This window comes from Sinocyclocheilus rhinocerous, unplaced genomic scaffold, assembly GCF_001515625.1.
Source record: "Sinocyclocheilus rhinocerous isolate Xijiao unplaced genomic scaffold, SAMN03320098_v1.1 scaffold2038, whole genome shotgun sequence".
Taxonomy (NCBI): domain Eukaryota; kingdom Metazoa; phylum Chordata; class Actinopteri; order Cypriniformes; family Cyprinidae; genus Sinocyclocheilus; species Sinocyclocheilus rhinocerous.
The window spans coordinates 19,244-36,350 of record NW_015644344.1 but is presented as its reverse complement, the minus strand read 5'-3'; the positions used below and the strand labels follow the sequence as shown (position 1 = coordinate 36,350).

The window sequence follows — 17,107 nt, the reverse complement described above, 5'->3', positions numbered from 1 at the left end:
TGTCAGTGAACTACAGTTCTGTGTCGTAAATTCTGCTCCATCTGAAAGCACGTGATGATGATTTCCTGCTGATTACAGAACCGGCTTTTTTAACAAAATGCGCATGACAATCGCATTCGATTAATCGTGCAGCCCTATGATAAAGGTTTGATTTTGGCATTGGTGGGGACATAATGGAAGACAAAAGACCAAAATTATTGCCACTGACAATTTAGTAGTCGCTGGACATTGGTAAGGTCTGACTGGATACCGTCTGACTTTGGAAGCTATAGTTCTCTTTTTTCTTAAATATGAAGAGGTCAAACAACAGATTAATGAGTTGATCCAAATTTCACACACACACACACACACACACAAAAAAAAGACCTTATGGATATAATTATAATATAAGTCAGACACTGAAGTGAGTTGCTGTTTTGTCTCTGCTGAGGAAGATTCATTCACTTGTTTATCAATGAACCACACAGATATTTCGGTCAGATTTATTTAATGTTCATCTGATCTCATTTTGTAACTTTTCTTTCTGTTTCAAAGATGTTTTTAGTATTATTGTTTGACTAGGCTACTCAAAAGAGAATATAGGAAAATATAACTTAATTCATGTGTGTTTTCAGCTAAATTTAACATACATAAACAAAATCTGGCTCTAACCCTCTCTTTTCTTTACTCAAAGTTGATCTAGACAAGTACATGGAAACTATCTAAAGTTCTGTTAATCCTAAAGCAGTGAAAACTACATCACGAGTCTATATTCATCATATGTGTCCTCTTAAGATGTAAATGTATTACTTTTTTTTTGTTAACCTGGCAACACATCCCTTACAACAATTAACTATGGTTTTACTTCAAAAATAAAAAAAGTAAAAAGGTTACTATAGTTAAAACCATGGTAACCACAAAGTAACCATGGTTTTGCTACACTAACCATAGTTCAACCAGTTTAACCATGATATGTGTAGTAAAATAGTGGTTATACAAGATATACACTTTTACTATAGTAAAACCACTGTTAATTTTCTTAAGGGATTTGTGTTTGTGTATGCTTTCTTTCTTTCTTTCTTTCTTCATTTTGTTTTTTTATAACTGTACTGCCTTAATGGTTTGATGTTTTCTACTGTTTAATAAAAAAAAAGAAATCAGAAAAAAATATTCGCAAACCCGGAATTTTTCACGCAACTTAAAGGGATAGTTCACCCAAAATCAAAAATTAGGCCACCCTCAGGGCATCCTAGGCTTATCTGACATTCCTCTTTCAGACGAACACAATCGCAGTTATATTTAAAATGGTCCTGGCTCTTCCAAGCTGTATAATGGCAGTGAATGGTGCCCCTGTTTTTGAAGCTGAAAAAAGTGCATCCATCCATCATAAAACTACTCCACACGGCTCCAAAAACAGGGGCACCATTCACTGCCGTTATACAGCTTGGAAGAGCCAGGACAATTTTAAATATAACTGCGATTGTGTTCGTCTGAAAGAGGAATGTCAGATACGCCTAGGATGCCCTGAGGGTGAGTAAATCATGGGCTAATTTTCATTTTTGGGTGAACTATCCCTTTAACAAAAAAAAAGAAGCCCAAAGTTGAGTATTATAAGCGGACTTGGCAACTCTGGAACGAACGCGTCGCTGAAAAGGGGAGGAGCTACAGAAGGTCTGTACGGTAGGAGGCGCTATTACACATGTTTTGAAAGAGGACTGAATCCCCGGACCAAAACATGGCAAAGAAGCAGAAACAAGACATCGCGTATAAATGCACATATAAAACTAACGCGATTGTTATTTATAATAGAGTAAAATAAGTACTTTACAAAATTATTCACAGATGTTATCCTGTAAATGCAGCTGTTAGCAGATATATTCATAGTGTTTGTGATAAATGTACCTTCAGTTGAATATTTTCAAATTTATTTTTCTATTGTACGATTATTGAACTATTATTTTACAACATTCTTTTTTCTATTTCATTTTGGGTTGACTTTAAAATAGACATGACATAAACAAATTAAACAAAGCCCTTAATTTAGAACCTCATGATATTTTACATTGTTTTCAAAACCCATATTTTTTTCTGAAAAACAAAAGTACGTTAAAATTATTTTAGCAAAGTTTTATATTCATAAGTCAAAAATAATTAAAAAGAAACCATCATATATTACCTTTTGTAACACTGAGCTTAAAATATATTTTGAAACCCTTTCTAACATGAGATCACAAAATAAGAAGCTTATAAAACAATAACAATTCTAAAGCTTTTCAAATTTATGTAACTGCCCTAATATTATACAGCACTTTTTTATCCTAAAAATGTTTAATGTTTATGTTTTTTGTTGTTGTTTTTATTCTGTTTTACTTTAAACTGTATACAACATTGCCTTATATTTGCATTGTACTTTTTGCCTTGTACTTGTAATGGAACTAAAAAAAAATGTTTTTATGTTTTGATCATCGTTCTGAATCCGCTCCAGACATAACCTTTTATAAAAAACGCGATTTTCTCAGATTTTTGTTCAAAATGTTGCCCTTTTTATGAAACTTACCCACATTCAAGTGTTGATAAAAAAAAAAAAGAATGCATGAATCTATAATAAAAGTTTTGTTTGTCTGTTTGTTTAAAGCAGAGGTTCTGTTCTTTTTGACATATTGCATGTTCAGATATTCATGCAACAAAATACTATTCTGGGGGCCATGAAATGTTTGTGAAAATGATCAAAAATGCAGGCGGTGGCTGGCAACTTAAAAAGAGTGACATGAACACTGTTTAGAGTCCCAGCCTCAGAGGAGACTTAATTTATTGATGTATATTGCTGCTGCCACACAGATCTAAAATAAAAACCGGGTCAGATTTGATTTCTTCGTCACATTACAGTAACATGAAGCCGGTCTCTCCTTCCTCTCGATCTGATGACAGTACAGTTTCTCGGAGATGTGATAAAACGGAGAATTCATGTTCTTGTGGATGGTCACTATATAATATAACCCCCCTCAGCGCACAGACAGATCATGTCTCATGCATGGTCACAGTTTTTTTTTGTATGTGTGTGCGTTCGGAGCTACTTTAACCCACTGCATGTTAGAAATCATGACAAAAAAAGCACATGAAAAAAACAGCGCATTTATATTTTGCATAGGCTTTGATATTAAGTTTACAATAGCCAGACAGTTAAACGTACTGCTACTGTAAGTGTGATGTTGGCTTCTCAACTGCTGTAGATTATTAGGCCCTGTGATGGGGGTCAGGATCACATCGGAAAGGTCCACAGACAAACAAGTGAGGTGGTTGAACCGGCGTGAAATCACACATCTGTCATTTCATCCTCAATGTCGTCTCCCTCCGTTTCACCTTCACCTTCCTCCTCCTCCTCCTCCTCCTCGGATGTCATATCTGCATCATCCATCTGGGACATGCACTTCTGACAGGAACAGACGAATAAGTAATTCTCCCTGAAAACCAGAGGGGGAAATTATGTAGTTTGTCATTTAAAAAGCCAAAATCCAGACACAAATCACAATTCTGTCACTATTTAAAACAGCATAAGCTTATATTTTCAGTCGAATACACAAAAAAATGAATGTAAGAATTGTTACGCAGCTCTTTTTTTTCCTGAGTATTTCAAGAGTCATGCAACAGTTTTGTGAAAGAAAAACTAGTTAAGTACACTATAAAAAATGCTGGGTTGTTTCAACCCAACTTTGGGTCAAATATAATAATAATAACTTTTGGGTTAAATTTCTACATTCCAATTTTAACCCAAAAGTTGGGTCCATATTTGACCCAAAGTTTAGTTGAAACAACCCAGCATATTTTAGAGTGTATGCTGTCTCTTTCTGCCTAATTGCTTTAATGGTTGTTTATTTGCCCTGTCAGAAACAAGAACTGTGAAGATTCTTCAAAAATAAGATAAATAAGCAAACAAACAATCAGTGCTGAGTAGAAATCGTAGTCCGTTACTGATTCCAAATTACATGATAAAAATTGTAGTTAGTAACGTAATCCATTACATTACACAGTTTAGGTAATATAATCAGATTACTTTTAGATTACTTTTGACCTAACTCGTTTATCACATTGATTTAAATAGGATAATCTTGTACCATATTTATATAAAATACAAAGAGAAAGAAAATATATTCCATTCGTCGTTATTAACAACATGAAGTGCATTAAACATTACGTTACGTCAGGGTTTCCCAAACTGGGGTTCACGAAGAAACGAGGTTAATGAAAAGCTAATGATTAATTAAATCATAAAAAATAAGTAGTTTTAAAACAACAACAATCAAAATAAAACACTTACTAAAACAATTGTAATATTGTATTTGTTTTCCTGCATGTCATGTGACCAGAGAACCGTGAACATGCAAATGTGTTACTTAATTACTAAATTATTACCTTAAAATCTCAGAAGGTACTTCAAATAAATATATCAGGTGAAAGAGGTTCGGCTGACAAAAAAGTTTGATTAGGAGTATTTTAAAGTGTAATATAATCGAATTAAAAGTACTTAATTTTTGGATTCTCTCCAGATTACATGTACTCAGTTACGATCCAGAACAGCAAGTAAGTACATAAATAAATACAATCCGGTTACACTTTATTTTAAGGTGTCCTTGTTCCAGTGTAATTATACATATGTGACCCTGGACCACAAAACCATTCATAAGGGTCAATTTTTCGAAATTTAGATTTATACACCATCTGAAAGCTGAATAAATAATCTGTCCATTGATGTATGGTTTGTTAGGATAGGACAATATTTGGTCGAGATACAACTATTTGAAAATCTGGAATCTGAGGGTGCAAAAAAATCTAAATATTGAGAAAATCATCTTTAAAGTTGTTCAAATGAAGTCCTTAGCGATGCATATTACTAATCAAAAATTACGTTTTGATATATTTACGGTAAGAAATTTACAAAATATCTTCATGGAACATGATCTTTACTTAATATCCTAATGATTTTTGGCATAAAAGAAAAATCTATAATGTTGACCCATAGACTGTATTGTTGGTTATTGCTACAAATATACCCCAGCGACTTAAGACTGCTTTTGTGCTGCAGGGTCACATATGAGTATGGAGTAATATTAATTACCTACATGTACTTACTACATGATTAGGGATAGGGTTACTTGCATGTTATTATTGCATAATTAATTGTTATTATAACAGTAAGTACATGTAACATATGTAACAAGGACACCTTAAAATAAAGTGCTACCTGAAATCCTAATACAAGGGTTTGGATGCTGAATATTAAAAATGTCAGCATCATTAATCTTTCACACTCAAGTGTTCGGTCCATTAGGGCTTCCAATCAACACTTATTCCAGAACAAGATAAATAATATCCATCAGATCCAAGGGGGGGCTCGTCTCTGATCTCGACTTCACATTCAAGAAGATCTGCGATTCTTCTCAAGGTGAAGTCAGGCTTTTCAGAGGAATAAAGTGAATATAGATTAAGTGGGGTTTCCTAGCAAACCCTCACTGGTCATCATAGCTGCTGTGATTGACAGGTAAGTGATCAATAGCGGAGCAGGGCCCCAGCAGCAAGCCAGCGGAGGGCCCCTGTGGTTATCCAGGCCCAGAGCTGCTGCCAGGGAACAAGGCCATTGATCCGCTCTGGAGGTAGACTCAGCCGTTTCACACAGAATGCTTAAACAAGGGATTGCATTGGTTTACCTCAAGATCTTGTGCCGGCTATGACGACTCCTGTCTCGCTGGCAGCAGTCCAGGTAGCTGATACAGATCTCCTGCAGAGAGGAGGAGAGAAATACATGGGACAATCAACAATGAAGCAATTCCGTTCTCAATTCTTTCACAGTTACATGATGAATTGAGCTATACAGAAATAATCGGCTTTCTGTTTTATAACTTGGCCAGAATCATGAAAGCACTCTGCGGGTCTGACGGCTTTCATGGTCTTACTTCTTTACTTACCTCAACATTTTTCTCAAAGTCAGTAAATATTTCATTTTTCCAGATGCTCACCAACGGAGCAAAATTCAAATCATTATTCATACTATTCATTTATTCTTGTCCTGTCTGGAGCCCGGCAGACACCTCGTACACAATCACTGTATGGAAACATACCTCAAAAGTTCGGGGTTTGTACGATTTATGTTTCTGAAAGAAGTCCCTTACGCATTTAAAAATACAGTAAAATTGTGCAATACTATTACAATTCATAATAGCTGTGAATATACACTACCGGTCAACAGTTTGGAATCAGAACGATTTTTAATGTTTTTTACAGGAGTTTCTTCTGCACATCAAGGCTACATTTATTTGATCAAAAATACAGGGAAAAATGTAATATTGTGAAATATTATTATGATGAAAAATAACGTTTTTCTATTTTAATATACATTAAAATCTAATTTATTTATTTCTGTGATCAAAGCTGTATTTTCAGCATCATTACTGCAGTCTTCAGTGTCACATGATCTTCAGAAATCATTCTAATATGCTGATTTGCTGCTCAAGAAACATTTCTGATTATTATCAATGCTGAAAACAGTTGTGCTCCTTCATATTTTTGTGGAAACTGTGATGCATTTTATTTTTCAGGATTCACAGATGAATAGAAAGTTCAAAAGAACAGCATGTATTTGCAATAGAAATCTTTCACAAAATTATAAATGTCTTTACTCTCACTTTCCATCAATTTAATGCTTTCTCACTAAATATAAATTAGTTTTTCAACTTTTGAACGGTAGTGCATCTACGTTTGGTTTGTGTTCCCCAAAATTAAAATTTTTTTCCCCATTTAATTCTACTTCCTTGCAATTCCACATCCTGTTTGCTACCTCACCTCAAATCAAATTCAGGAACCAAATTGGAATTTAAAAAGCATTCTCAATTCAGTTCAGACTGACACACGACTCTGCAAAACATAAGAATAAATGGTCACTGTGCAACAAATCTGGCATTAGGTAACCTTATAAAAATTCATAACCCTCTCTTTCTTAACTACAATGTGAATTCGGCGCTAAAAGCCATTACAAATTCACAATAAGCTGCCATGCACTGACTAATATGATTCAGATAAACAAACCTCTTAAAAAAATAAGTCTGTGCAACATGAACAGTAGCGCTATGAATGCAGGCCTTCAGACAAACAGCCAAAACTGCTCCAACCTCCAGAGTCTAGACTGTAATTGCTAGCGACAATGAAACACTCAAGGCTTTAGAATATTATCCAACATGCTCGTCTGACCTCTCCGGGGCTGATGTCGCTGAGGGTGCTGAGGTGGAGGAGGAAGTTGTTGTCGGGGAAAGACGCCTCTGCATTGGGAACGCAGCTGTGGTTACCTGTGCATCACAGAAAACCAGCATAAATCTTCACAATCTCCAGGCCTCATTTGTGACCCTGGACCACAAAACCAGTCATAATTTTTAAAAATTGAGATTTGTGCATAACCTGAAAGCTGAATAAATAAGCTTTCCATTGATGTATGGTTTGTTAGGATAGGACAATATTTGGTCGAGATACAACTATTTGAAAATCTGGAATCAAGTAAAGATCATGTTCCATGAATATATTTTGTAAATTTCCTACCGTAAATATATCAAAACTTATTTTTGATTAGTAATATGCATCGCTAAGAACTTCATTTGGACAACTTTAAAGATGATTTTCTCAATATTTTGATTTTTTTGCACCCTCAGATTCCAGATTTTCAAATAGTTGTATCTCGACCAAATATTGTCCTCTCCTAACAAACCATACATCAATGGAAAGCTTATTTATTTATGAATTTAATTTTATTATTTATTTGAAAAATTGACACTTAAGACTGGTTTTGTGCTCCAGGCTCACATTTGTTAAGCTGACCTGATTTTCGCGCCTCAAAGTCAGCTTGCGTGTAAAATGAAAATATCACAGCTGTGCAAACTGAAAGACGTGCCAATATGAATAAAGACGGTTCTCACAAGAGCTTTGCAGCAGGAAAAGTCCAGAGCCCTCGCAGTTGAGGAAATCGCCGGTTTCTGCAAAAGAAAACGGTCTTTCATCTCTTGGACTTATTTCACACTTCTGCACAAAACAATCATATTTTACACAGATCGATGGCCGTCTAAGTGGTCAAATGTGTGTCTCAGTCTCAGGCTCGAGGAGCCAGATGACAAACGCAGAGATGGATTCAGTCGTGGCAGGTATACAGATCAATGTGTGAGGGGCCGAGCTCTATGAACAGGTGGGAGTCTGTGAAAAATGACCTTTGTCGATGTCCTTGTACAGCTGGTCGATGAAAGCGTCCAGTTGCTCCCTCTGCTGGCTGGGAAGCTCCAGCGCGTCGCACGCATGAACCCACTGACTCAGAGAACTACAGAGAAATATGATTTGACTGCACACTTGTCTATGCTAAAAAAAAAATTATAATAAAGTTTGCATTGAGCGGATATTACCTGGTGCCAATACCCTGACCGTTGGTCCCGACAAGTGAAAACAGAGAGCGAAACCCCTCTGGGGTGAACCACTATCACAAAGAACAGACTCAGTTCTCATTTACACTCTATTACAGTCTTCAGGCATCACATGGGCAAAAAGCAGTGATATATCAACTAGTATTTAACCAGATTCAAGTCTATTTGACCAATTAACAGGTGTTAACTCCCCCTAGTGTCAGTTACCGGTATCAGTACATTTTCTTTTTTTCAGATATTGTATTTAAGAAAATAAACACTAGCCTTCAAAATTTGTGTTCTGTAAGATTTTTTTGGTAACACTTTACAATAAGGTCCCTTTAGTTAATGCATTAACTAACAATGAGCAAGACATTTGTTACTATATTTATTAATCTTAGTTAACATTAACATACTGTTCACTGTTAGTTCATGTTAGCTCAGGTCCATTAAATAATAGGGTAACACTTTAGTTTAGGGACCAGTTCTCACTATTAACTAGTTGCTTACTCGCATGCATATTACTAGCATACTGGCTGTTTATTAATACTTATAAAGCACATATTAATGCCGGACCATATTTTAGATCCCTTAATCCTACACCATACCTAAACTTAACAACTACCTTACTAACTATCAATAGGCAACACATTAGGAGTTTATTGAAGCAAAAGTTGTAGTTAATAGTTAGTTAATAGTGAGAATTGGATCCCAAACTAAAGTGTGACCATTAAAGGATTCAACTTTTTATTTTAATAATGCATTAGTAAATGCTGAAATTAAATAACTAAGAAAAATGCATGCTTTAGAAGTATTTTTCATTGTTAGTTCATGATAACTAATGTTAACGAATGGAACCTTATTGTAAAGTGTTACTGTAAAGAAATTAAGATTTTTATTAAAACAAAGAATCAAAAGTGACAGTAGAGAAATGCATTTAGTACAAAATACTTTTTGTTCATTTTTAGTCAAAGAATCCTGAGAAAAAGTCATAGTGTCACAGTTTCCAAAAATATACAAATACATATTTTAAAAAATATACAAAAATATATATTAATCAGAAATGTTTCTTGAGCAGCAAATTAACATATTAGAATGAAAAAATTTTAAAATCTTACCAACCCCAAATTTTTTAATGATAATGTATGTTCATGTGACACTTGCGTATGAATTAAATCAGTAAAGATACAGACAGATTAATGCGAGTCTGACCTGACTGAGACGATCCTCGTACAGCGCGGTGGTAAAGAGATTACGCAGCAAGGCCAGCTGTCCCTGAAAAAATAACAACACTGTATTTTGGGGCATTTTCACTTAGTGACTTATAGGATGTGAATCAATATTTTGCATTGTAGAAATCATTAATTTGTCACTACTGTCCGTATAAAAAAACCACTCTGTCTTTCTCCAAACAGGCAAATTTGAGATCGGTTAACAATGTAGGTAACACTTTACAATAAGGTTCATTAGATAACATGAACTAAGAATGAACAATACTTCTACAGCATTTATTAATCTTAGCTAATGTTAATTTCGACATTTACTAATGCATTATTAAAATCAAAAGTTGTGCTTGTTGCACTGTGCATTAACATGAACGACTGTATTTTCATTAACTAACATTAACAAAGACTGTAATACATGTATTGTTCATTGTTCATGTTAGTTAATACATTAACATTAACTAATGGAAACTTATAGTAAAGTGTTACCACAATGTACAAACAAATTAGAGTGTAGTGGAGTCAAAAGACTATAAATTTACCCGAAACTTCTCTCCCAACAATTTATGAGCTATTTCCTCCTCTTCGTTTGCTGTGCGACTACAGAAATGAGAGAACAACTTCTGCCAGCGTTCCTTATCTTGAGCCTGGAAAAACAAAAAAAAACTCTTAGCAATTATTTCACATTTACTTATGGAAGCCACTGAATTAAAACATGAAAAAAGGTCATTGCAAATTATTTTTCTAGCAATTCTGACTTGCAATTGTGGGTTTACATCTCAAAATTCAGGGAAAAAAAAGTCAGAATTTTAAGATAAAAAGTCACAATTACCTTTTTTTTTTTTTATTCAATGGTGGAAACAATCTTCCATAATTACTAAAAAATGTATTTATGTAAACAATCCTTTTAGACAATTATTTAGACCAATAAAAAGAAAATAACCTGCTTGATGGTGGCCACCATCCTTGCCATTATCATGATACTAGACGTTTCCGGAGGGTAGTGCACACTCCTGGATAAGATGCAAAAAATAAAATAAAATAAAAAAAGAGTTTAACTCAAGAGTAGAGTCATACATTTCAAGGCCTTTGCACCAGCAGCCTTCAAACCAAAGCAATCTTCAAAACTTCTCTAATGTTCTGCATAGAGATGAAACGGTTTATATCACGATTATAGTGACCGAAATGATCATCAATATTATCACGGTATTATTAAAATGTGCTAATGAAATCATATCCCCTAATTTAATGTCGAAGACCAACAAACAATAAATATAATGAGCAGCGCTATGCACTTTTTGTTTGCATAAAACAATTAAAATGTGTTGCATGTTTCCGGGGGCGGGGTTTGTAACAATGTAGGTAACACTTTACAATAAGGTTCATTAGATAAAACTAACTAAGAATGAACAATACTTCTACAGCATTTATTAATCTTAGCTAATGTTAATTTCGACATTTACTAATGCATTATTAAAATCAAAAGTTGTGCTTGTTGCACTGTGCATTAACATGAACGACTGTATTTTCATTAACTAACATTAACAAAGACTGTAATACATGTATTGTTCATTGTTCATGTTAGTTAATACATTAACATTAACTAATGGAAACTTATAGTAAAGTGTTACCACAATGTACAAACAAATTAGAGTGTAGTGGAGTCAAAAGACTATAAATTTACCCGAAACTTCTCTCCCAACAATTTATGAGCTATTTCCTCCTCTTCGTTTGCTGTGCGACTACAGAAATGAGAGAACAACTTCTGCCAGCGTTCCTTATCTTGAGCCTGGAAAAACAAAAAAAAACTCTTAGCAATTATTTCACATTTACTTATGGAAGCCACTGAATTAAAACATGAAAAAAGGTCATTGCAAATTATTTTTCTAGCAATTCTGACTTGCAATTGTGGGTTTACATCTCAAAATTCAGAAAAAAAAGTCAGAATTTTAAGATAAAAAGTCACAATTACCTTTTTTTTTTTTTTATTCAATGGTGGAAACAATCTTCCATAATTACTAAAAAATGTATTTATGTAAACAATCCTTTTAGACAATTATTTAGACCAATAAAAAGAAAATAACCTGCTTGATGGTGGCCACCATCCTTGCCATTATCATGATACTAGACGTTTCCGGAGGGTAGTGCACACTCCTGGATAAGATGCAAAAAATAAAATAAAATAAAAAAAGAGTTTAACTCAAGAGTAGAGTCATACATTTCAAGGCCTTTGCACCAGCAGCCTTCAAACCAAAGCAATCTTCAAAACTTCTCTAATGTTCTGCATAGAGATGAAACGGTTTATATCACGATTATAGTGACCGAAATGATCATCAATATTATCACGGTATTATTAAAATGTGCTAATGAAATCATATCCCCTAATTTAATGTCGAAGACCAACAAACAATAAATATAATGAGCAGCGCTATGCACTTTTTGTTTGCATAAAACAATTAAAATGTGTTGCATGTTTCCGGGGGCGGGGTTTGTCTGGGTTTGTGATGTCACAAACCCCGGAAGTAACTCGTTGTAGTCCCTACGAGCCGTTTTTGTAGGCATTAACCTCTAGAATTTTAATAGGCGATATCTTCGTTTGCATTGAACTTTCAGCGCCGCAACTTTACAGATATCGTTAATGCTCAAAAAGCAACTTTACACAACGTTAAAAAAAGTGAAATCGCAATCAACCACCCCTTTAAATATGATGGTCGGATTTTAAACAAACAAAAAATATTGGTTAGGTGACTTACAAGATAACGTTCCACATGTTACAAGTAAAGTTTTGACCAAAAAAAAATTTTTTTATAAAATGATAAACCTTACATTTCAGCCTTGAAATCGTTTTTAGGAAAAGGATGAATCAAAATGATAAATTACAGGCATTTTATCTGCTCCATAAACAATTCTACATAGGCTACCTTATTATCCGAAGTGTTGAGATTTTTTTGAATGCACATTAGTTTGTTTTCCATCTACATGTTAAGATTTACAACAAAAATGTGGTCCCATTTCCGCACTGGTCTGAACACAAACGCAGACAGACTGAATGAAAATGTAACTCCACTGTCTGACAGCAGGTGGCGCTGATGGAACAGCAGAAATAGAGTGGTTTCCACGGTAACTGCTCTTAGTAACACTACATTAATAGGCTTTACAAAGAGAAAATATGAAAAGAAAATGCCATCCTAACTTTTCTGAAGACAGTAGGTTACCGCTTATGCATGCATGTGATTTCTCTCAGCACTCTGCCCTCCGTTATTCTTTCACACAAAACCAAACCTTTGCTGCATGCTGCGCGAGACTCTTGCTAACTTTGCTTAGTCCGTTTAATCCCAAATTTTTCCCAGACATGAAAATATCCAAATGATGTTTCATTAGTAACCCTTTGAAATAATCAAATTATTTTTTGAAAAAAGTTTGCGGAAAATTTTGTTTTATGGTCGGTGGGATAATGTGTATATTGAATTAACATATTTCTGCAGTAATTAATTTTTTTGGGGTTTGTCTGGGTTTGTGATGCCACAAACCCCGGAAGTAACTCGTTGTAGTCCCTACGAGCCGTTTTTGTAGGCATTAACCTCTAGAATTTTAATAGGCGATATCTTCGTTTGCATTGAACTTTCAGCGCCGCAACTTTACAGATATCGTTAATGCTCAAAAAGCAACTTTACACAACGTTAAAAAAAGTGAAATCGCAATCAACCACCCCTTTAAATATGATGGTCGGATTTTAAACAAACAAAAAATATTGGTTAGGTGACTTACAAGATAACGTTCCACATGTTACAAGTAAAGTTTTGACCAAAAAAAAATTTTTTTATAAAATGATAAACCTTACATTTCAGCCTTGAAATCGTTTTTAGGAAAAGGATGAATCAAAATGATAAATTACAGGCATTTTATCTGCTCCATAAACAATTCTACATAGGCTACCTTATTATCCGAAGTGTTGAGATTTTTTTGAATGCACATTAGTTTGTTTTCCATCTACATGTTAAGATTTACAACAAAAATGTGGTCCCATTTCCGCACTGGTCTGAACACAAACGCAGACAGACTGAATGAAAATGTAACTCCACTGTCTGACAGCAGGTGGCGCTGATGGAACAGCAGAAATAGAGTGGTTTCCACGGTAACTGCTCTTAGTAACACTACATTAATAGGCTTTACAAAGAGAAAATATGAAAAGAAAATGCCATCCTAACTTTTCTGAAGACAGTAGGTTACCGCTTATGCATGCATGTGATTTCTCTCAGCACTCTGCCCTCCGTTATTCTTTCACACAAAACCAAACCTTTGCTGCATGCTGCGCGAGACTCTTGCTAACTTTGCTTAGTCCGTTTAATCCCAAATTTTTCCCAGACATGAAAATATCCAAATGATGTTTCATTAGTAACCCTTTGAAATAATCAAATTATTTTTTGAAAAAAGTTTGCGGAAAATTTTGTTTTATGGTCGGTGGGATAATGTGTATATTGAATTAACATATTTCTGCAGTAATTAATTTTTTTTTTTATATCTCAGCCCAGCTATTTTAAACTATTTTACGTTGATCACATTCTACTATTATGCATAAAAACCCTTATACAACACTCACAGGATTCCTGGAATACGGAGATTTAAAAAAAATATTAAAAAATACAACCATCAACGTATTTCAAAATGGTTACTTTATTGTAACATATATCATAAAATTGTTATATTAGAGCTACCAGTATTACAGCATCAATATTGTAACTTATTTCTGATATTTGAAGCTTTAATTTTGTGCAATATTTTGTCATTGCAACTTTTTAGTGCAACCTTCACTAATAACTGCAATTGGATTTATATGTATACCTGAATGCACTATTGTGACCATCAACATGTTTCCTCATTCTATGACCACACTCAACAAAACAATATAATTGTGAATTCATATATTAATACTAGACACCTTAAAGATAACATGTAACATATCTTAACGTTAACATACTTTACTAACCTTTCGTTTTCAAGCTTTGATGCAGCCATCATCTTCTCATGATGCAAACAGGAAGTAACCTGCTCTGGTCATGTGACAATATGCACTAATCATGTGACACTGAACGTTATTTAATTGAGGCCCTTTATTTTTTCCATATTTGCAGGAAATGCACTAAAACATCAGTCAGTAAGATTTTTACTGCTTTATAAATGAAAACCTTCTTAATCGGTGGGATTACATGATTAGTATTTACCCAGAGTTTTTCAAATCGCGATAATCAAGCTATCTTCTCATGATGCAAACAGGAAGTAACCTGCTCTGGTCATGTGACAATTTGCACTAATCATGTGACACTGAACGTTATTTAATTGAGGCCCTTTATTTTTTCCGTATTTGCAGGAAATGCACTAAAACATCAGTCAGTAAGATTTTTACAGCTTTATAAATGAAAACCTTCTTAATCGGTGGGATTAAATGATTAGTATTTACCCAGAGTTTTTCAAATCGCGATAATCAAGCACTGTTTTAATGAGAATTAAAATGTGATACGGTAATAATAACCGCCTGACTTTTTATCGTGGTTTATCGTCAAGCCGTTTTGTCCCTAGTTCTGCAGGACATTTTCAGTGCATGAGAGAGCATTTACCTCCACGCGTCCTGCAGCTTGTTGAGCGGATGATCGGGATCGTGGTGAGACGGGCCGAGGCACAGGAGCTTGTGGTGCTGCTCCCATGCAGCCTGCCGGCACTCAGCGCTGCAGTACATCACCTGAAGAGAACAACACACATCCAGTCACACACAGGGGTTTCCCCAAGCCTTCCAGGGGAACTCAATCTGGGGGATTTTGGAAATATCCCAAGTTGGAAATTTAACAGGAATTTATGGGAATTAATTGGAAATTTGGGGAAATTTATAGAAACAATCATATATAATATATACAAAATATAAACATTTTGTTTGGTCATAAGCTGACATGCGTATGGAAGCCCGTTTCCGCCACTGAATAAAAAATAAAAAAAAAAGGTAATTGCGAGTTATAAAGTCAGAATTGTGAGATATAAATTCAGAATTGCGAGATAAAAACTCGCAATTCTGACTTTTTCTCGCAATTCTGACTTTTTTTCACAGAATTCTGACTTTTTTTCACAGAATTGTGAGATATAAACTTGCAATTGCGAGTTATAAAGTCAGAATTGCGAGATATAAATTCAGAATTGCGAGAAATAAATTCAGAATTGCGAGATAAAAACAAACAATTCTGACTTTTTTTTCTCGCAATTCTGACTTTTTTCTCACAATTCTGACTATTTTTCTCGCAATTCTGACTTTTTTCTCGCAATTCTGACTTTTTTTCACAGAATTGTGACTTTTTTTCACAGAATTGTGAGATATAAACTCGCAATTGCGAGTTATAAAGTCAGAATTGCGAGATATACATTCAGAATTGCGAGATATACATTCAGAATTGCGAGATAAAAACTTGCAATTCTGACTTTTTTCTCGCAATTCTGACTTTTTTCTCGCAATTCTGAATTTCATCTTACATTTTGGCCATATGAATATCAGCAATTGCACCAAATTGCAGATTTTCGCTCAGTTTGAGCCTCTGTGTTTTTTTCTTCCTCCAATATGAGCTGCATATTCTCACTATATCATATTATATGAGCCATAAAAGGCTGATTTATCAAATATGATACAAAACATAAAACACATATACAAACTTTTTTTGTATTTTGTCCAAATGTTGTTCAAAAAAAAGTTCCATAAAAAAAAAAGAAAAACTTTTCTATATTTTGTTTTGAAGGTTCAAAAACAGTTCAATTTTTAAAAAAAAAATCTGATTATTATTTCATATGTCAGGCTTTACAGGGTTATTAATATCACGTAGTCTTTTTTATTTCTTAATTGTTTTAATTCTCTTAATATCTACAAGAGCAAGAGTGTGCGCACATTACATTCTGAACAACAGATATTAAGTGAAATTTCCATCATCAGTGAAATCGATCAACAGCCAACAACCAGATTATGAAGCAACACCTGAATCAAACACTAGATGAACATATCCTCCTCATGTGTACCTGACAGTGTGGACAGGCCTGGTGTCGGTCCGGACGCACTTTACATAGCTCCGGATGAGGCAGACTGAGAGCCGGAAGACCGCTCAAGCGCCTGGCGTTCTCCTCCGCTGTCTCCAGAGCACGCAGACAGTACTCACACGCTGAACACGGGAGAATAAATACAGCATAAATGTATTTAGAAATATGATAAATAACAAATATATAATATACACCCCTTTACCTAAATTCATTACATCAGAGTTATGTAAACTCTAGAAGCTTGTGTTCTGCAAGTGAACGTCGCATTATAGTGCATCCCAAAGAGGCTCAAAATCACTTTCACAGACTTTTACATTAACTGTTCCCTGCTGGTGGAATGACCTGCCCAACTCAATCCCAGCAGCTGAGTCCTTAACCATCTTCAAGAATCGGCTAAAAACACATCTGTTCCAT

At 34.6% G+C, this 17,107-nt stretch overlaps 1 protein-coding gene across 2 annotated transcripts in view; it reads right to left on the bottom strand.

Moving 5' to 3' along the window:
• Positions 1–2,838: 2,838 nt before the first annotated feature.
• Positions 2,839–17,107, bottom strand: part of smyd5 (SMYD family member 5) — a 16,775-nt gene continuing 2,506 nt past the window's right edge. Inside the window, exons 3-13 of one of the 2 annotated variants that reach the window (XM_016575823.1) lie at positions 16,676–16,815; positions 15,244–15,365; positions 11,713–11,782; positions 11,313–11,417; positions 9,618–9,680; positions 8,409–8,479; positions 8,220–8,326; positions 7,935–7,991; positions 7,219–7,313; positions 5,682–5,752; positions 2,839–3,440 (exon numbers count right to left, since the gene is read on the bottom strand). In XM_016575823.1, coding sequence (XP_016431309.1) covers positions 3,293–3,440; positions 5,682–5,752; positions 7,219–7,313; positions 7,935–7,991; positions 8,220–8,326; positions 8,409–8,479; positions 9,618–9,680; positions 11,313–11,417; positions 11,713–11,782; positions 15,244–15,365; positions 16,676–16,815 — 1,049 coding nt within the window. In that variant the 3' untranslated portion in view covers positions 2,839–3,292. The remainder of the gene's footprint in view (positions 3,441–5,681; positions 5,753–7,218; positions 7,314–7,934; positions 7,992–8,219; positions 8,327–8,408; positions 8,480–9,617; positions 9,681–11,312; positions 11,418–11,712; positions 11,783–15,243; positions 15,366–16,675; positions 16,816–17,107) is intronic. The other variant, XM_016575824.1, reaches the window with a different exon arrangement.